The 22,688-nt window shown below is 40.3% G+C and overlaps 1 protein-coding gene across 1 annotated transcript in view; it reads left to right on the top strand.

The window, feature by feature from the left end:
• Window positions 1-7,345: 7,345 nt before the first annotated feature.
• Window positions 7,346-22,688, top strand: part of ksr2 (kinase suppressor of ras 2) — a gene marked incomplete at its 5' end in the record, with an annotated part of 45,402 nt that continues 30,059 nt past the window's right edge. Inside the window, one exon of the mRNA XM_031305376.2 lies at window positions 7,346-7,520. Coding sequence (XP_031161236.2) covers window positions 7,346-7,520 — 175 coding nt within the window. The remainder of the gene's footprint in view (window positions 7,521-22,688) is intronic.

Genomic DNA, 22,688 nt, shown 5'->3' on the forward strand with positions numbered 1-22,688 from the left:
ACAGCATTCCCACTAAATATAGCCTATATTGAAATAAGCCATGAGGGGCGAACTGGTGAACTTGTTTGAGATGCTGCTCTGGGCTAAAAATAAACCAATATTCGCTGTGCTGTATAACTTTGGATTCAGTGATCCATTCATTCACAGTGCTGTAAACGCATGCTCACTGTAATTTTACGCGTCAGGGACGAGAGTAAAGTTCTTGCATTAACCGGTTTATTCAACCAATCAAAAGTGCCATAAAATAGGCTACATTATTATTATTAGATGGGTTGCAATGTCTCACAGAAAATAAAATGTACACACGTACAGCGTACAGGATTACGGCTGCCGGCACCTTAATATTCTAAATATGAACTGCGAAATGGTAATGCGTCGCTTTAAATTTAGCTGACGCAAGGACTTGTGGGATGGTATTATCTCCTTTCCTTTTGTAAAGGATGGTCCAGTCAAGGGGGTAAGCTTCTTTGCCATTTTGATGCTACCAAGCCATTACCTGCCATTAGCATTCCATTGACTGCCATTCATTTTGGCGCCACTTTGACAGTGAATAACTTTACATCTGAAGTGTTTAAAGACTCTATTTGTCCGTTGTTTATTTCTAAAGAAACACGACAATGTATAAAAGGCTCCATTACCTTGTACCTCACGTTATGGCTCCGTAGTAGACGTTTTTGTAAAAATAGGCTAACGATTGTGTCATAACCACGCAACTTACTGTCGCATAGTAGAGGAATTACCGTACAGTACAGGAGAAGCTCGCAGGCAGTTTTGACTTACATTCACTGTTTAAGTTTAATTACTAATGTTAACTAGCATTTTAGTTAATAATTAGCCTGTGCCCATGTTATCTCCTTACATATACCTATGCTCTCCGTCTCTGCAAGATTCGGAATGATTGAGATTTCTCTTGGCACAGCTACCAGAAGACTTACAACGTTCAGACAGGTTGCTCACGTCACATTTACGTCTTCAAGCTCAGTTGGAGGCTGCGTAGTAACGCTCAGCCATCACCGGAAAAGTGCTTCTAATATCCTTCACTGGTCTCCGTCCAGAGCAACGGGATCTGTTGATCCAGTTTATATACTGTCTATGGGTCCAGTGTATTCTATGCTAAAGGAGGTAACAAAGGAAGCATTGAAGCACCTTTCCTTATCACTTAGACAATTCGAACGTCTCTTATCATGGCAGCCACTTAACTACTTCCAGGTCAATTCACTCTGTTAGGAACCTTCCTATGGAAAATTGACTATTCGACCGCAGCCCATGTTTCTTTTGACAGGGCTGGCCTCCAATCAACACCAACTGCGACATCCACAAGACACCTCTTTAACAGGCATAAACATGTAGAAAAGCTCTGTCTGTCCCTCATCCGCGCTACTATGCAAATTGTTACAAACAAAAAACAAAAAGCTGTCTGTATGTACTCTTGTTTCTTAGTTTGTAACAAATCTTGAAATTTGGCAAATTATTGTAAACGTAGCTGCTTGCTGCAGTGCCCCGACTAGGGCACACTGGCGATTTTAACGATTCTGATTCCAATTGCGATTCTTCCTTTCGATTCTGGTTCTTATTGATTCTCGATTCCGATTCTTTGAGGTGTGGAGTTGAAACGGGTCACATGCTTATTTCACAAATAAGAGGAAAGTTTTAATTTGATTCAGTGGTGGGTTGCAGTTTTACTGGGCTTTTTCAACGTAAAATAAAGCCACACTAGAGCGCCGCTTACTGTGCTCCATGGCTGCAACACAACAAGCGCCTGGCCGCTACGGAAACCAAAACTTGCGCATGTTGAATTTGGAACCTATGATCAGATTTGAAACCAATCCTCCAAACGATTCCAAACAATTCCAATAAAGAAAGGATTCCACTGGAATCGTAATTTTTGAAATGATTCCAAGTAGGAATCGGGTTCTCGATGCCCAACCCTAGCCCGACACATATCCTCTAGAAGCTACTGAATAGACATGTAACGGTCCGCCTTCCTGTCAACCTGTCACTCCTCTGTCCCTGGTACCAAACCATTGATCTCGCTTCTCATCTGGTCAACGGCTCCCCCACATCCATTTTCTCCTTATCATTTTCTGTCTCTCAAAGAGGCTCGCTCCCTTTTTCAATTCTTTGTTTCACTTTTCTTTCCGCCTTGGGTGTCTTGCTGTCTCCTCTGCATCATGCTTATCTTTCAATCCACATCACACACACATGATTCCCATCCACACTGAGAGTACTGTGCCTCCCCTGGCCGATGACAGTCACCCACCCATATCCCAGTGGGAGATACTGACAAGTTAAAAATGTGATAACAAGATAAGGAAGGAGAGAAAGTGAGTTATTTTTACTCGTGTGCTGTTATCATCCGACCATCTCAACAGGTGATCAGCAGATGTCGTCATGATGAAACATCAAACGATGATCTGAACAAAACCTATGGGCAAGCACGCACACCAACACACATGGGTTGACAGACACGCCCCTCTCTGTGTCCATGAAACATGTGTGTTAACAAACATGCTGTTATATTTAGAAGTGACGTCTGCAATGGCAGCGCAGCAGTGTCTTGTGGTTTCTTGGATGATCTGTTGGTACAGTGGTCGAGGTCTCTTCAAGGTCTGTATGTAGCTCTTCTGACAAGCAAACATAACATTTGGATAAGGCAATACATCTTCAGCCAGTTTCAGCAGTTACATGTTACTGTATGTTATTGCCTTCTTTTGTACACAACAAAGTGGAAGGCGAATCATATGAAACTAAATATTCAAGTATACAGTTTAAAGTTTAGAAAATGCAAAGTTTTGTACTTAACAAAGGAGAATCTTTGGATTGTTGCACTTGCTGTGCAATGACAATACATTCCTTTTAGATTAGGTTTGGCATTGGCTTTACTACACTGCCTCAGGAAAGAAAAAGAAAAGTCTACCCAAGGTAGCAGACTGCCAGCTTTAATTCAACTCAGGCTTGGCACCGCAGACGGAAAGCAAGACAACCTGCTTTGGATGAAACTGCTCAAAGGGCTCACAGTAATTCTCTGTTGTAATCATTATTCTAGGCACCTTTATTTCATTTTCCACCAACTTTATTAAAGCAGCGAAGTGAGAAGTGTCTGCCAGAGATATTATTCCACAGTTCCATTTGCATAAAACGCATCAGGGTGCTTTTCTGCATATTTCTGAGGTATGCAGATGGAATCGCGCAAGTAATTTACTCTCCTAGATGGACACAAGTGTTAATTAGACAGAGCTTGAATGCTTTTCACAATCACAGCATCACTGTTGACAAATGCCATGTGGATAGTGAACAACTAAAAGCTAGTTAGCTAGGCAGAAAAGCCGTGCAATACGCATGACACTGCCTTTTTGAAATCCTCTTGATATGTCAGAATGTAAAGGAAATATGTCATTTGAAGGATCACTGCTCTCCTGTGCTCTCCTCAGTTATTTATCAAATGGAACTTTTACTTGAAGGTGTCACTGTAATTAGCGTCTCTGCAAGTGTGGGGGAAGTGGATGTGGAGGGAGTGGGTGGATGAATGTCAGTTTTTTTATTATTGATTGCATATTGAGAATTGAAAATCTCATCTTAAAAAAAAAACTAAACCATCTAGGAAAGTTAAAAAAAGAAAAGCGTTGATCCCACCTTATGGGTTTCGTAAAACCTCTCTGCCCACATAGCATTTACCAGTATTCCCTTGATTCCCTTTGACAGAGCTGATGACAAAGTCAAACCTTCACAGATCATTTGCGAGAAAAAACAAGCTATCGTCTACAAACATCATGACCCTGGATTAATGCAAATTTTAGATTGCACTTTCACTCACCACAGAATAGAAACAATAGACCTTTAATGATTCCAGAGAAAACTGAATGCCAAATCCCCATACATTACCAACAGGTAATAAGGTTGACACAAATGACAATTTAATCACTACAATATGTTAAGAGGAAATGCCTAAATCATATTATGAAAAAAAAACTTTGTGGTTCCTGTTTACTCAGTAAGGAAGACCCGGGGGATTAAAGACTCAAATGCCACCTAAAATGCGACACAAATATGCAGTGATTTCCATCTGTGAGAAATGCATCGTGATGTACAATCCTAGACTAGATCAAAAGACAACTCATACTATTCATATCTTTGCTGATTTCTCTTAACACTTGACAAGTCAACCACCTCCCTCTTCTTCTGTCTTTCTGTAATGTGTATTCTTTGAGTTTATTTTTCCTTTAACTTTTCATATACAGAGGAGAAAAAGATATCTGAATAGCTGCTTTAACAACTGTGTAGTTGACAGTCCCCACCTTCGCTCGCACGCCTTCACGACAGCCGTGTTCAAAACCAAAATTGGGAATCCTCTCCCTTCTCTCTACATTAATTTTCTCTTTTCCCTCACTGAACATCTACAAATCATTCGGGGATAGGATAAAGGCATGCATACAGGGAGATGAATGGTTTAATTTAGATTCAAATTGCATAAAGTGGGCTAATCTGAATAGCTGACAAAAGCTCTATGACGGAGAAGTGATAACCTGCAGGCTGCTTCCTTATTGCAGGAGATGGGAGTGAAGTGCTCAGGCTGGTTTACAGGTCTAATTGCATGACTCAGTGTGGGGTGCGAGGGACTGACATGGGAGGAAAAAATACTGTGGGATTTAACACTTAATGAGTGTTACTTTGCATAAAAACTCAAGACAAGTCGTTTTTTTTACTTTTAAAAGTCTGTTTTTAATGGATAAACTCCTTTTTATACTTTTTCCTCACCTGTGTCTTTCAGGTTTGTCTTTGTCTGGAGCAATTTCTTTTCTTCTGTTTGCATATTAGCCTGCTTTTGTCTGCATTCACTGGTTTGGTTTTTGTGTATGTATATGTGTTACATATACTAGTTATTTCTGGTTCTTCTCTACAGCTTTTCCCTTAGTAGTCACTGTTTCCTGTCTTTCTGGTTCACTCTCTATGCATCTCTTTGACCTGTCCTTCACTTTTTATTTTTGTGTCTCGTCGGATGGGATTAACATGGGGAGGGTGCTTGAGGTGAATTTGAGTCAAAAACTGTACTCCTTCTCTGAGTCATAACTCGGTCAAGTCTTAACACAGACATGAAACACATATTAATATCATTCAGTGTGATTTACACTTCCCGGGGATATCATTATCTCCTATGTCCATTGCAAATAAACATCCATAAATCTGCAAAAAAAATCATCCCATGTTAGCTCAGTCAACAGAGCCAATTCATTCCATCACTCCAGTAGAAAATAACCCTCAAACTTCAACTTTCAAATTCACACCGAAGGTCTCTATGCTTCTCAGATGGTTGAACAGGTTTCATGTCTTTAGGCTGCATGAATATTCTTTGAAAACCGGTAATACTTACAAAAATGATAGTGAGTTGCCAATTACTGTACAATGAATTATCGTTACTTATACTAACACCACAGCTATAATTCCATCAACTGTAATAATGATGCTACAGTATCTATTTATTACATTTCTTAAAAGCTAGTTTTGACAATGTCTCACTGTCTGTTGGTCTCAACAACTAGTAGATGGACTGCCATGACATTTTGTACAGACATTTGTGGTGTTCAGAGGATAAATCCAATGACTTTGGTGGTCTCCTGACCTTTTCTCTAACATGTTGGCATTTATGGATTTGAGTGAAATATCTCACCAAACTAATGACATTCCCATCTGCCTCTGCTATACATTACTTTGAGCTAATTAGTAAATGTTAGCATACTAACATGCTAAACTAAGATGGTGAACATTATACAGTATCTGCTTAACATTCGCATATTTCACTTTGTGAGTATGTTAGCATGCTGACGTTAGCATTTAGTTCAAAGCACCCAAAGAACCACTGTGCCTGCGAACAGCCTTACAGAGCTGCCAGCATGGCTGTCTAACAATAAGTAAAACTGACAGTAACAACAACACTGAATTAAAACCATTAAATCCATCATTAAGTTTACTGATACATAAGAATGTATTATATGATACATTACTTTTCATTTGAAATTAACTGCCTTTTCTTTTTCTTTGAGTTTTGGTATGTAATCTTCTGTCACTCTATGATCCTTCTCATCCTGTCACCAGTCAGTTTGTTTCATTTCTGGCCTGATGCCTGTGGCTTTGTAGTCAGATTATGAGCATGATGCCCAGCATTACACACTGTATCGTGATCACTTAATCCCATAATTGTATTGCTACAGTACACTACACTTACTGCAGCTTAGGGTGCTGTCACACCTGCTAGAGGTTGTGCATATGGATTTACGAGTAGTATGTGCACAGTTTGGCTTAAATTAGAGATTTCTGCAGTGAGGGTATCCATCCATCGTCATCCGCTTATTCGGGGTCGGGTCCAGGGGCAGCAGCTCCAGCAGGGGACCCCAAACTCCCAGGCCAGGGTGAAGATATAATCCCTCCACCTAGTCCTGGGTCTTCCCCGAAGCCTTCTCCAAGCTGGACGTGCCTGGATAACCCCCCTACTGCGGGTAGTCAAAACAAATTTACCTCAAAATGTATGTTCAGTGAGTTCCAGGGGTTATTTTGCAATGATGTGATACTGTATTTTACTTTTCTTGGTGCACATTTCTCGCTCTCTCTCTGCCTGCTTTGTCCACCAGAGTGACTTTCATACCCCTCCAAGAGCTAGTGTGAACTTGTTGTATTCAGCTGTGGGGTGTACAGTATGTGTAGGAGGTGAGAATAATTGCGGTTGCATTGTATTATGGTCTGTGTACAGTATATGGACTATTGTAGGTGGAGAAATTGCTATCTCTCCTGTATGAAACCTTTGCACCTTGATTCTGACGGAAACTAAAGAAAAGCCAGATGTTTTGAATGATGAAAAGATCGTCGAAGAAATACTTTACATTGTTTTGGTGTCAATTCCAGAGATTCAACAAAGTGGAAGAAGACTCAAAAAATGCCCCAGAAATTCTACATTTTTTCAAGCATCTAGTAATACATGCTGTTGTAAACAAAGAGTCTATAGCTGTGATAGATGTTCTGTGAGCTTTGAGCTAAATGCTAATTCATCTTCTGGGCACCATGAACGTGTGCACCAAATGTCCTGACAACTCATCTCACTATTTCAGTCTGGACCAAAATGCTGAACCGACTGACCAACCAACCAACATTGCCGCTTGCATGGCTAAAGAAATTGCTGAATCTCACTTTTTAGTTGTATTGCGTAGATTCAGAGAATTTAGATTTATTTAGAGTACATTTTCACATTTAATGACAGAAACACATTGTCAGACATTTTTTACTACGTTTTTACCTGTCCAAAAACTCAGTTGTGCACATTGCACACTCCTGATCTGTCAATCTTATTGTTTCACTCAGAGCCAAGAAGAAGACCAAGCCCTTGAACCTTAAGATCCACAGCAGCGTGGGCAGCTGTGAGAATCTGCCCACGCAGCGCTCACCCCTCCACACCGAACGATCTCTGCGATCCTTCTTCTTCCCCTCCTTCATCCCTTCCACACCTCCTGTCCATGCTGAAACACCCTCTGCAAGTAAGTGAACTCTTCTTTTTTTAATCAGCTCGCACTCTAGCTTTTATGAAATGATTTTTTTTTAATGCTTTTCATATATTTCTTTCATATTCTAATCCAGTTTGACATCTGCTTATTTAGTTCTCAGGCAATGTCCCATTTAGTCGAAAACTCTAGTGCACTCTGGGGTTGAAAACTGCACTAAGGTTAATTTTTAACCCAAAATGAGTCTTTACCATCTTTATATATTAAAAGACATTTGTCTTACCTTTGCAACACTTTACCAAACCGACCTCTCCACATAACCGACCTCTCCACATAAAAGAAGAAGAGAGCACTCTCAACCACAATAATTTCACCACCATAAATCTTTGGGTTAAGAATATACTTAAGTAAAGCTCTGTTGGAAAATGCAACAAATGAACAATCAGCTTGTGCCATAATGTCTGAAGGTGGTGTGTTGCTGCACATTGGCAGCGTTATTGACTACGCATTAGGGGCAGACTGCGGAAGCCATTAAACAGAGGAGGAAATGGGGAGTAATGGAGGTTGGGTCAAGGAAGGGTTAGTGTTGTGAATAGTTGTAGACCTTAACTAACTAGACTAGATATATTGTTACGGTACGGCACTGGAGGTTGGACCCAAAAGCAGATATGACACAGGAAATACGTTTAAGTGATTTAATAAAGATAAATATATACAGTGAATAGTGCAAGGGGCAAGGGGGTGTCGTGTCCAGGGGATCCAGTGGTGAGTGGTGGTTGCAGTGCGCTCTCCAGAGCGTGCCCAGTGAATCAGTGTTTCTTGTTTGTGGCGTCAACCATGTGGAAATGGCGTCCTCCAGAGTCCAACAAACAATTCCAACACGTGGCAAACTTCCTTGAATCCAGAGAGAAGCAGGCAGGCAAGCAAGCAGGCAGACAGGCAGGGGTAACTCAAAATGAAGTCAAAGACAAAACAGGAATCACAGGAACCAGGAACACCAAGACAAACCGGGTAGACTAGACACACAGACACTCCAAACAGAAATAATGACCTGACAACAGACAAAGAAAACACAGAGACTAAAAAAAAGAGGTAACGAGGAAACAAAAAAGAGACAGGTCACACAAGGGCTGGGGAACAGGTGAAAGACATCAGGGCGGAGCAGACAATCACAAAAGGTGGGAAAACACAAGGCAGGAAGTAAAACAAGACCAGACAAGACAGAAAAACAGACTACCAAAATAAAACAGGAAACAGAACAAATACACAATCCTAACATATATGGGGCACAGCAGTGCATATTTGTTGATAAGGGCATGCCATGGAATAATCCCACACTATATGCATGAGAGGACAGACAAATAAAGATGTACTTCAATTATAAAATACAGCTGTTGAGATGACAAATACCACCTTTTTGGTATAGTCTCACTTGCTAATGTGTGCATGTGTGTTGAGAATAGCAGTACAATTATTTAATTTGGATTATATTCTTACTCAATAAACTACACTGCACTTGCTTGGAAAAAGAAACCCAGGCCTACATTTTCTGCTACAAGTATATAACAAGTTAGTTGTGTGTGACAAAGTTCAAATATCAGTGTTCTCACCTGTCCAGACAAACCAAACGCATGCTGCCACCATTGTTTTTGAGACAGACGGTGCCTTGTCACATTTAACTTGACATTTATATGAAAGTTATGTATCGCATGCTTTGTCTTTAACCAAAGGCGTAGTCACTCTTTTGGCTGCCTATTAAATGTCAACTCAATCTGTCATCACTGTAACAAAGCACAATGGAGAAGTGTTTAAACATTCAAGCCTCTTTGTTTATTGTTGTATGTGAGGTTCTGTAAAGCCTGCCAGTTCTTATTATAGAAATGATGTTGTAGCAGTAGTTAACCTTGATCCGTGTCTCAAACTATGTCAAGGGGGTTCTTGAATTTAAGGGTATTGGGCCTAGAAAGTCCTTGAATTTATTGTTTAAGATGGAACCCTGGCATTATTCTAAGAAGAAAATGTCATTCATAAGCTGCTGGTAGTTGGCCTGATGGTAGGTAAGCTCAGTTCACAGCTTTAGCAACACGACGCATGGACAAACATCAATGTAACCAACTAAACTAAAAAAGTACTTATGGTTATGGTTAGGTCAGAAAAAGTCTGCACTGACTTGAAAGTACAACACGGGACATGATTACTTTATTAACATTTAACCAATACCACGGCATTGTGGTACATTGATGTAAGTAAGTAAAAGTAAGAAAGTTTATTTATATAACCCTTTTACAGATAAAAATTGTTAATAAAAAGTGCTTTACAATAAATTGGAATATGATAAATCGAAGACATAAGAATACAAAGAAAACATGTAGGTACATTCAGACAGCCATAAAAGCCCTTGTCTAAGTAAAAGCCTGCTTGAATAGCCAAGTCTTCAACTGCTTTTTAAAAGAATCAACAGCATTTGAACAACATAAAGAGAGCGGCAGTGCATTCCACAGCCTGGGTGCCACTGCCTGAAAAGATTGATCCCCTCCGGTTTTAATATGAGTGCGAGGGACCACTAACAACATCTGACCTGATGACCTCAGACACTTCGAAGAAGTGTGACGCTGTATCAGTTCAGACATATAAGGAGGAGCTTGTCCGTGCAAGGCTCTAAAAATAGGGGCCAGAATTTCAAAATGAATTCTAAAATGAACTAGCAACCAGTGAAGTGATGCCAAAACAGGTGTACTGTGCGCTCTTTTGCTTGTGTGAGTTAAAAGCCTGTGAGTTAAAAGCCTTGAACTACCTGCAGGCGGAAAAGCTCTTTCTTGTTTAAACATGTAAAAACAGTTACAATAATCTAAACGAGACGAGATAAAAGCATTGATGATCATTTCCAATTCAACCTTCGACACCAAAGTTCGGAGTTTTGATATGTTCCTCAGTTGAAAGTAGCGGTTTCTAATTAACTGTTTGGAGTGATGCGCCAATGACATCGCAGAATCAAAAACAACACCTAAATTCCTTAGGCTCGGTTGGACAGACGAGCCCAAAGCACCAATATGCTGCTTAATCAGCGGGATGCTACTTTCAGGAGCAATAATTAGTGTTTCCGTCTTATCAGCAGCACATAGTTGTCACTTAACCACTGCTTGATGCTAGTTAAGCAGTTTATCAAAGACGACAGTTTATAGAGCTCAGTAACCTTAGGAGGAGCACTACAGCTGGATATCATCAGCATAAAAATGGTAAGATATGTCACTGAACTGGCTTATTATCTCTCCTAGAGGGAATATATACAAAAGGAACAGAATCTGTCCCAAAACCCAAACCCTGAAGTACCCCACATGACAACCCCGTAGTGTCCGACATGATCTGGTTTACAAAAACACTGAAAGTTCTGCCAGAAAGGTAAGAAGTAAACCATTTTAAAACTGATCCAGACATTCCAACCAGATCGTGAAGTCTGTTGATCATAATAGTATGCTCAACGGAGTCAAAGGCAGATGCAAGGTCTGATAGGACCAAAACTGTGTGTTCCCCAGAGTCAGCTGACATCATAATGTCACTAGAGACTTTAAGTAGCACTTTCCTCATGTGAAAAAAACATTGTCTGTAAACAGAATTCTGGCATAATCCTGCTAATTTGGAAAACAATGGATGTATATGTCGTAGTGCAATTACAGATCAAGAAAATGCAGGATTTCATTCATTCGAGCGTCAACTTGACACTTAAAGTATTACTATTAAAAAACAGGGATATCAGGTTATAGATAGAAATAGAGAGGAAAGTCAAGTATCTGAACTATAAATAAAAAAGACATATCTGATCATAAAGCTGTAAATAATGATCACAGGCCTGCAGTCATTCACAATGAAGCCATCTCCCATGTCTCCACCTGTACGTGTGTGGGAGTGCATGCTGACAACCCACTGAGCTGGAGCGTCCAAGTTAACAGTGTCTGCTCCAGGCTACAGCAGAGAGAGTACTTCTTACATGGACACAGTTTTTAGGAGTTGGAGGAAGTACACATTGCTTTATTTATCCTGCTGTACAAGAAAACATTATTAGACACGGTGGGCATCACAGCTTGGTTTGGAAACCTGCCTATATACCTAAAATCCAAGATAAGCCGTCCGCTGTGGATGGCTCTGAAGGTTGAAGGAGTCCTGCCACTTTGTGCGCTCCTTCAGGCTTTCTGGGAGGAGTCGCTGAGCACACTCGCTCAGAAATTTAACCTGTGGCTTCTCCCCTTAATGTGAGCTACTACCCCCAGGCATGCTTTTCAGTTTTCAACCTACCTGTAGTTTTCAAATACAGGTTAGGTTGAACTAAAAATTTTCATGTGCTGCTGTCGATTACAGTTGTAAATGCCGAGGGCGACATGCAAGATTTCTGTTTGAGGATCGGCTTTTCTGCATTTTCCTGTGTTCCTGCACTGTCACTGATCAATCTTAAATTTAAAGACACAGAAACCATTTTACATGCCTTCATCTCTCATCATGCCTAGATTATTGCAACAGTCTCTTTGCTTGAACTAAAAATCTATGAATTGACTTCAGACTGTACAGAACTCAGCCACCAGGCTTTTAACCAGAACCAAGAGACGCAATCACATTACTCCTGTTCTGGCCTCTTTACACTGGCTCCCAGTATGTTTTAGAATAGATTTTAACAGCAACACTGAGATTAAGAGAGAAGACACACCAGCCCGATAATCGGCCGTCGGACCGTCTGGCGAGGTCGGTGACTCGAGTCTGTTCGGTGTGTCCCGTGCCATCGGCCGTCCGAGGAGCCGTCGGCATTCATTTGGGCCGACCCAACATGTTCAGTCGGGAGACAGGGCAGTCGGGACTCGCCCTGAAATGGGGAGCGGCGCTCAAAATCTGTTTTAAGATTTAAACTTAAAAGTTTTAAACTTCAAATGTATAACTTGAAATCCTTCGATCCCTTAAAGCTGGAAGTTTTTAATTTTTTTGTATATATATATATACTGTACCCCACTTTCCACTCATTCACAAAAAAAATTTGTATTTATGTTTTAATTAAACTAAAAAAATTAAATGTTATCCAGATGTTAGCATTGTATTGTTTTTGTAAAATGAAAATAGAATGCTTTATAGTGTATTAAGGTGTATTTAGATGTTAATTTAGGTGTTACATCGGAAGCCTTACTAAATAATTTCCGTTTTTGCCGACAAGTTGATTGTATTTTTATGTTATTTCTCCAGGTTAGAAGCCCTTCTTTCCCATTGTATTTTTGAGCAAGTAAATGAAGTAAATGCAGTGTACTAAACCAGAGGTTTCTAATCTTTTCAAGACGCAAACAGCCAGACAGCACTGGGATATTTAACTTACAACACCCAGATGCAAACACATTGATTGCTCATAAACTTTCTACACCTGCCTTGTCACTATCAAAATCTGTAAATACATTTGTAGCATTCCAAAGACAGAAGGAAAACACACGAAAGTGAAGGGACAGTCAACGAGAGTGAGAGAGTGAGAGAGAGAGAGAGAGAGAGAGCGCTGCAAACCAGCGTAAACAGCTGTTTCTACATGCCTCCCCATGCTGATTTTTAGTGATTTCTGGAATGCTCTAATTGGAAACCATTGTAATAAACAAAGAGACAAACTGACATCAAAGGCCCTTAACACCTTCTAGTGAGGTCAAAGGACATAAACTCTTGGCATGACATAACAGGAAAGAACAGGTGTAATTAAAAACAGAAAAGGCATGTGCATTCCTTAAAAGACAAAGGTAAATCTTATTTTCCCGTCAGGGTAAATTTCAGATAAGCCGTTTCTCAAACAGTTACATCTTGTGTGTGTGTGTGTGTGTGTGTGTGTGTGTGTGTGTGTGTTAACGCTTGTGTGAGCATGCAGACTTATCATTGCATTATCAGCAGCATAATGCAATTATTAGCAGCATTATCTTTGTCTTTTAAGGAATGCACATGCCTTTTCTGTTTTTAATTACATGTCCTTTGACCTCACTAGAAGGTGTTAAGGGCCTTTGATGTTTATCAGTTTGTCTCTTTGTTTATTACAATGGTTTCCATTTAGAGCATTCCAGAAATCACTCAAAATCAGCATGGGGGGGCACGTAGAAACAGCTGTTTATGCTGGTTTGCAGCCCGCTCTCTCTCTCTCTCTCTCTCTCTCTCTCTCTCTCTCTCTCTCTCTCTCTCTCTCTCTCTCTCTCACTCTCGTTGACTGTCACTTCACTTTCCTGTGTTTTCCTTCTGTCTTTGAAGTGCTACAAATGTATTTACAGATTTTGATAGTGACAAGGGAGGTGCAGAAAGTTTATGAGCAATCAATGTGTTTGCATCTGGGTGTTGTAAGTTAAATATCCCAGTGCTGTTTGGCAGTTTGCATCTTGAAAAGATTAGAAACCTCTGGTTTAGTACCATAGACTGTATAATATTAATGGACAAAGCATCCGGTTCGGCAAAGTGCTGCAAACTCATGGCGACTCATAGCAGATCTTCACAAACCAATGGGTAACGTCACACATGCTCTGTCCATCAATATTATGCAGTCTATGTTTAGTACACTGCATTTATTTTCATTATGCTCAGATATACAGTGGGAAAGAAGGGCTTCTAACCTGGAGAAATAACATAAAAATACAATCAACTTGTCGGCAAAAACGGAAATTATTTAGTAAGGCTTCTGATGTAAATTCATGAACAAAAGTCTGCAGACAATGAACATTAGAGTGATGCCGATAAATAAAGATGGGCTACTGCTGGTATATCCACTCTCATGCTCATTTTCTTGCGCTGAGTCTGCTCATGTTTATGTATGTGCAATAGACGTTTTAAAAAATCATTTCACTTATTGCAAGCAAGGCGCGTCCTATTGTTTTTTGGTTGTTTACCCTAATGGTCAACTTGAATAATAAATATTCCATTTTCAGTGTTTTTGCTTTTGCTCCAGGTGTTTTGTTAAGTCATTGTTTCTGAAAAGTTATGGTGGCCACAGAAGGACATTTCCCACGGACAGCTCACCTCTGGCACCTCAGGCTGTTTGAGCTCACACAGCACTGGGACTCGACCAACACACACACACACACACACACACACACCTGCTGCAAAACTGATGTGTGAGTGTGTATGAGTGTGTGTGTGTCTGAGATGCAGAGAGAGAGAGAGAGAGAGAGAGAGAGAGTGTAGGAGTTTGTGAGTGTGTGCTTGTGGATATAAATGGCTTAAATGTTCTTCAAACGCTTTTCGCACAACTCACTCTGTTTATATCTACATGTGTTCTAATGACGTCACCCACTCACCCTAACCTCGCATAAATGCTTTGCAGTTGCGTCACAGATCTCCTAGCAACCGAGTGTGGCACCACAATGGAAGTCCCTTTGAGAGTTGGCTAATAAATAATGGCTGCAAATAACGGCTAAAATTAAAACAGGGTGAGGAAAAAGAGCTACCTGAGAAGAATAGTTGAGGTTGGCGTTGATTCAGTATTTCAGCCCAGACGTACAGTTTTGTCATTCAGCCATTGTTTCATTGTTGAATATGTGTGTTAGGAGATGGATGTTGACATGTTGACTCATGCTTGGAGAGCCAGGCATATTCACCTTTTTTGTATTTTAGGCAGTTTTTTTAGAGTTCACTGGCTACAAAACTCAGAAAGCTCTCCACACCACATATTTATAATATCCTGTTTACTTGTATTTAACCCTTGGGTCAAATTTGACCAGTTTTCAAAGTTTTTTTAATCAGAAATATGGGTTTCTTACTACCAAATTGCCCAAAAATAACTTGGATGCATGTATGTTGTATGGAACCCATACAACGTTCTTCGCAGGTAAAATTAATGATTATTTCCATTGCATTTTGGGTGTTTTATTCAATTTCAAAGCATTTGAAGAAAAGATGTTTAAGTGGTTTTAAAACAGTATCCTGACTAATCTTTGACTTAAATCAGTCTGTGATTCACGTCCTCTGATCTTAACTATTAGTCAAAATAATTCATAATTTCTGCTTTTTTTTAAACTCAAACATTCAACATCAGGTCGCAACTACAGAAAACCTATTTTCCAAGTAGTAAATGTTTTGCAGCCATCTCTCTTTCTGGCGCAGAGGTCTGACATCAAGTTCTCCTCTTACTCCAACTAATGAAACCATGCCGAGGAGGTCATAAACTCCAATCAATAAAGAGGTGGATTGGTCAATAGTTACTATGTTGGTTCCTAGAAAAGAACAGGTGTTACAAACAGTGTCACGAGTCAGAGAAGTCTTTGTAAACACTGCTGCTACTGCATCTACTGTACATTGTTTTTGTGCAAAAGATCCTACTGAGCATTTAGTTGAGATCCTACTGAGCATTTAGTCAAGATCCTACTGAACATTTAGTCCCTGAAGAGCACCAAGTCGTCACATGACACCTCAGCTCATCTAAACAAACTGCTTTAATAGCCAAGTAGCCATCAGGGTAGTGGAACAACATATGTTAGCAACATTCAACTTGCCACCAAAGCTTTCTGTTACAAGCTACAGAGTACAAATCAGATATGTTCATTCTCATATTTCAACAGGCTGTTTGCTGTCGGAGATGGCACTGTTTAGTCATGATGCATTGAATGCTGCATGCCTTTTTGAGCATACCATCTGTCAGCACCACTGAAGCATCCTTCCAGTTCACTTATGGGATCTTTATCTAGCTGCTCTTTTATTTGATATGAGATAGAACAACACATGGAGGGTATTAGAAGTTGAGAAGGAGCCCCGTTATAATGAGACAGAAAATTTGTATATTTACTAAAACAATTAGCTGTTCGTCATCAGTGTTGCCAAAGAGCTACGGACCTCTGATATGGCTGCCAGAGGGTGCGTTACGTCACCTGAAAGCCTCCATAGCGTCAGATTGGCCTCACCACCAAAACCTGCTGTCTGTCAGTACTCGTCGTCTGCGTGCCTCAAGCCATTAGAGTTCTTCAACTGAGGAAGTCACTACCGAGCCATAAGGCCTCCAGGCATCATCTGTTCTCTCATCCCTCCTCCCTCTGTCTCACTGGCACACTTTAACTGCCAGTCTTTAAAAACTCCCGCTATCTATAAGGCCGTGCGGTGATACTTGTTTCCAGCACTGTGATTGCTATTGTTAATTTATTGTGTTTGTATGTGGGTTATTTGTAAATGTGTATGTGTTTGTGTGTTCGTCAAAGATGACGGCACAATATTCGGCAAAAAGGCTGATTAGTGTGTAGCTGTTGCCATAGCAACTGAGCAACCTTTTCTCACATTGAGATATTAAAAATATTTTCAGCCTTCTCTTAGTTCGTTTCTTGCTGCCACTCCAAACAAAAACTTGATTAGTTGTATACTTTCATCTCATGGAAACGCATTTAAAACGCATGGATGAGAAACGCTGAGAATATAGTGAGCAACAGCCTGTAACACATTGCTCATGTAACACTCATGTGTTATAATGCAGCACATTGTGCAGCAAACGCCCACACATTTTTACAGTCCTGTTCACTTCTTCTGCTGCTCTGCACAGTCCACTGTACATACCATGTCTTATCTAGTTGTCTTATATGTTTTGAGCTGAATTTGTTGTTTGTAGCTTTTGATTATCTCCTGATGAGACCGTGCCAGTTATGCCGTTGATTGAATTCAACCATTTGATTGAAGCTTTTATCCAAACTGCCAAAGTGCTACATTCTGCCCATTGAGCTGTAGGACCTTGATGATTCTGATAACGACAAGAGTAGGTGTGGGTGAGATGACTTGGTTACAGCACAGACAATGAGAATAATTAGAATTTGTGTGTTTTTTTTTCCCTGTGTTGTAAGTATCTTGTGTTGTTTTAGTTGTCACACGCTCCACTCTTTTCTTTTTTACCCGCAGTAGAAATTTTACCTCCATGGGGAGAAGTGTTTAGCGCTCAATCACTTGGAGAGGCATCTCAGTCTAACGTCAAATAAACTATATTTGGCTCTAAATAGGCTCCTAGACTCAAGTAGTCTCTTTATCTCTGCACCCATACACACAACAAAACACACACACACACACACACACACACACACACACACACACACACACACACACACACACACACACACGCACATCTTTGTTTCATGTGACCTGCTAGTGGAGGAGGGGGAAGGAAGGCCTCAGCTTAATTAGGCTGAGGCCATCAGAGAAGATGGAGGAGGACACTGTTGTCTGGCGCCTTGGGGCTTCTCAGCTCCTGGAGGCTCATCTGTCACACGCACACGCACACGCACACACACACACACACACACACACACACACACACACACATATATATATAAGTGTTTTGATCAGTTCTGTGAAGGTCACACCTGCAAAATAATATTGTGCACACGCAAGCATACATGCACATAGAAAGATTCAAAGATTCAAAATCCTTTATTAATCCCACAATGGGGAAATTCACACTGTTGCAGCAGAAAGGGATAGGAGGCAAAGTAGAAGACATAGATAAACAAACAAATTAATATAAGTAAAGAGAATAAATATTAAAATAATAAAATGTATTTGCAGTATTGCACAGAAACTAAACACCCTATATTTTGGTAAATTGTTTGTGCATGTCGTAAAGTTTCCATCGTGTGTCCTGTTTGTCTTGTTTGTGTGACTTGACGTTGGTACCTGTGCGTGTGCTTGTGCACTTTATTAACCATAATTCACACTTTTGGTTTTGTTTCACCTCCCTGGACGTTTTGTTGGCACCATATTAATGGCTCACATGAATGCACTGTTTTTCTGTTAGGCGATCAGAATCCAGCATGGAAATGGTGGACTCCACCACTGCTAACAAATACTACTGAACAGACAACTTTAAAGGACAGACATAAAATACACAAAACACAAACATAAAATTAAACAATAGAATCTTAAAACCGAACAATCAATATCAGTGCAAACCAAACCAAGGAATAAATATCCACATCAATACACCTAAATACAACAATAACAAATTAAAGCTCAATTGCTAAAATGGTATACATTATCTTACTTATAAATAAGGTTGACCTCTGACTTTTACGCCAAAAGCCATTCTTCACATGGAAGGTCCAAATTCCAGTCACTAAAAACATGCACACAAATACTACACATCTGTTGCATGTCTAAAGGTCATTTCTCAAGCTCATGCTGCTATAAATGTGTTTGAATTTGACAAAAATCTACACTCCCCCGTTCTTTGAGGGATTGATAGGATCATCAAAGGCTGTTGCAGAAGACAGACAGCGATGTCAACAGCACACATACATGATGATAAACAGGCTTGACCACGCCGCTGACAAGTCCAATCATCTGCCAGTCGCCAACAAGCCGACAAGAAGCAGATGATGTCAGTTTCCCCTCTGTATTGAGTTATCAGGTTGATTGAGTGTAATTGAGCGATGCATCGGAGTGCGGAGAGAAGGCACCAGGCCTCTAGAGAGGCTGGAGAGGAAGAGGAAGGGTGTTTCAGGAACCAGGAAATGCTATACAGCACCGGGGCCATGAGATTAGCATTGTCAATGACTCGGAGCCTTGTAATCAATTCATAGGATTGAGCCCCTCACCAGATCAAAGATTTGAGTAATACAAAGATTGTTTTTCTCTTGTTTTATTTAATGAGACAAGTTAAAGCTGCAGTAGGTAGTTTATTTTTGACATCATTGGGCAAAAAATTAACCTTTCAGAATATTGTTATTCAAGTGTTCTAAGAGAAAACTAGACTTCTGCACCTCCTCTGTGCTCTGTTTTCAGGCTTTAGAAAATCTAGCTGTCACGGGAGACTTCTGCCAATCACAGGTCATTTTAGAGAGAGATTGGCTGCGCAATGTGATGTGCGTGTGTTTACTGTAGCCAAAAGCTCAGGGCTTCAGCTAATTCAAGGCTAAGCTATTAGATAAGAGACTTTATTGTCATCCATCTATATACAGTACATATAGGAACGGAATTGTGTAAAACTTTAGTCCAGTTTATTGTCCAAGGAGCGGACATTTGCAGTGAAAACAGTCGGGAGAGCTGGTCTGCTGGGGTTAGCCTTTAGCCTAACACAAACACCAGCTCGTCTGTCGTGTTTACGTTTCCTCTCACATGCTCTGGGGCTTCTCAGCTCCTGGAGGCTCATCTGTTACACACACACACGAGCATACATCCGCATAGAAACTAAACAACCTAGTTTTTGGTAAATAGTTTTTGCATGTCGTAAAGTTTCCATTGTGTGTCCTGTTTGTCCTGTTTGTGTGACTTGACGTTGGTACCTGTGCGTGGGCATGTGCACTTTATTAACCATAATTCACACTTTTTGTTTTGTTTCACCTCCCTGGACGTTTTGTTGGCACCATATTAATGGCTCACATGAATGCACTGTTTTTCTGTTAGGTGATCAGAATCCAGCACGGAAATGGTGGACTCCACCACTGCTAACAAATTTTAAGGACAGACATAAAACATATAACATAAAATGAAACAATAGAACCTTAAAACTGAACAATCAATATCAGTGCAAACCAAACCAAGGAATAAATATCCACATCAACACACCTAAATACAAGAATAACTAATGAAAAGCTCAATTGCTAAAATTGTATACATTATCTTACTTATAAATCAGTTGAGATTGTTGCGGCCCAAAATGCCTGATTTTGCGATAAAAGTTGCAGTGTCTTTTGTATTTTTGTTGCAATGAAGTTGTGAGAGACAGTGAAAATCGCAAAAGTTTTTTTTTGGGTATAATTCTTTAAAAATAAAAAGGAAATTTATTTTGGGGAGAATAAAACTACTCTAGGCTGAGTTTTCCTAGTAACCTTACCAAAAAGGCTCAGGATGCTGCAAATGTTGGTATAATATGAAAATGGTTGGTGGATTTAAGACAAAAAATTTTAATTTATTGAATAACATATTCATATCTGTCAGTGGCTTGTTGAACTTTACATTGTTAGTTAATTTCCTATCCAGGCCTGGGCTGGGACACACATTCATACAGTTTGATAAAGTAACGTTACTTGTTGAACTTTATAACTTATCATTGCACTTACAATAACGAGCATAGCTGTCCTCAATTTAGGTCATCCTGTCTCATCTCTGGTTTTTCCTGCTTCCACTGTGTGTGTTTGTGTGTGTGAATGCGTCAGTCGCGGGGGGCACTGAGCAGCAGCCCCGCCCGCTGCAGAGAGCCGCCAGGAAACAGCAGCAGCTTTCAGCGACTTTAGAGTGAAAAATCGTTACAGCGGACTTTGATGTTAAAATGTATACAGGTTGGAAGGACGGTCTGAAATGTTTTACACGGTCTTTCGCTGTACGTTTTGTTGGTAAATGTGAGATGTTCGAGTCACACACGTCTCATCTTCATATCAGAAACAAGGAAATAAATTTGGCGACGTGTGTGTGTTACGTCAACCCGTTTTCACTCCCGCTTGGTCAGTGGCTCTCAGCGTCACATACTAACGCAAAGTCTGGCACGTGGGACTGCTGTGATTGGTTGAAGTCGCGGGAAACTCCGGTTATTGGTCAAATAGGGGATATGCGCAACGTTGTTCTGGGTTCTACAAAACAGGTTTAACTACTTCCGGCCGTTGTATCTTCTTGTCCACCAGTTTCAAACAAAGACAGGTTGACAGGTACTGTCACTGTCAGAGCAGCTTGTCACAGGTCCAGGCAGAAAATTGAAAAACCACACAGCTTGAGAGTAGGCTAATGTTTAGGGATGGGTTTGGGTATTCTGTTCAATTTGGCAGTCTGTTCTAGTTCAATGACTGCATAGCATGCGTTCATCAAGCCTCTCAGAACTAAAATAATTATAATACAACTGCTTTCATTTGGCCATGAGCATGTTCTCGACTATGTAAACACCATGTTCACAAACAATGGCACACACATTCTTCTGAGACACTTGGTAAATGGCTATAGTCTACCTGTTAGTGGTGAAGTAAGGTAATTGGGCCAAAGTTGATTGACAGTAAATCTTTCTATGGCAACATATTTGGTATACCTCACCTCGTATTGTAGTAGACTTGTAGGAAACCCCTTGTCAACAAACCTACCCCAGCAACCTTACTAGACCAATTCTTAATTCAGTGGTATCTGTTCTGACGACTGTTTAAGTAGCAAAATTCATTCTGATATTTTAACATTCCGACATTTTAATTAAAACAAATGCACTAAAGTTTGATCAGAAATAAGAATTTTATTATAATAAGCAAAACTTAACAGTTACCTCAGAGATCACCTACCGCTGCAGATGTGTACGGAAGTGAAAAGCGGAAATGATTAGACTCAATTCACAGTAATTGGTTGAATTTGCGTGAATTGTTGCGATCGCGACATCGCGAATTCCTGGAGGGACTGAAAAACATGCACACAAATACTACACATCTGTTGCATGTCTAAAGGTTTATGTCATTTCTTAAGCTCATGCTTCCATTAAATGGCATGTGTGATCGAGTTTGACAAGCTATTAGATAATATATTTTATTGTCATCCATCTATATACAGTACATATATATTGTGTAAAAATGTAGTCCAGTTTATTGTCCAAGGAGCGGACATTTGCTGTGAAAGTAGTAGCCTAGCACAAACACCAGCTCGTCTGTCGTGTTTACGTTTCCTCTCACACAGCCTCTGCGTCTTCTCGTTCAGATGGCAACGTTAGCCTGCAATGAGGGCCGGAGGCTGAAGCCGTGGTACAGACTACTGTGCCATCCAAACACGGACACGCCGGAGGCCGTGTGAGAGGAAACTTAAACGTGGCAGACCAGCCACTAGTTTAGCCTTCTGCTAACTCTAGCTCACGGCTGCGGCTAATTCAAGTTCATGTTTATGTAGCTAACTACGGCTTCAGATTTAGTCCTGTATAAAGTACTTGAAAGAAATACTTGAGTAAAAGTACAAGTATCTTACCAGAAAATGACTTTGGTAAAAGTTAAAGTCACCTTTAAGAATTAAAAGGTAATTTTCTGATATTAAATGTACTTAAGTAAAACTTTGATGTGGCCGGGTTGGATCAGTGGTAGAGCAGGCGCACATGTACTGAGAGGGTTATGCCTCGCCGCAGATCCAGGGTTCAAATCCGATCTGTGACGATTTCCTGCATGTCTTTCCCCTCTCTCTCCCCTTACTCACCTAGCTGTCCTGTCAAAAATTAAAGGCGGAAAATCTCAAAAACTAATCTAAAAAAATTACTTTATTGTGGCTTACTTATAGTAAAGCATAATATTCAGGGTTTTCACACCT

Source organism: Sander lucioperca, chromosome 2 (genome assembly GCF_008315115.2).
Source record: "Sander lucioperca isolate FBNREF2018 chromosome 2, SLUC_FBN_1.2, whole genome shotgun sequence".
NCBI lineage: Eukaryota > Metazoa > Chordata > Actinopteri > Perciformes > Percidae > Sander > Sander lucioperca.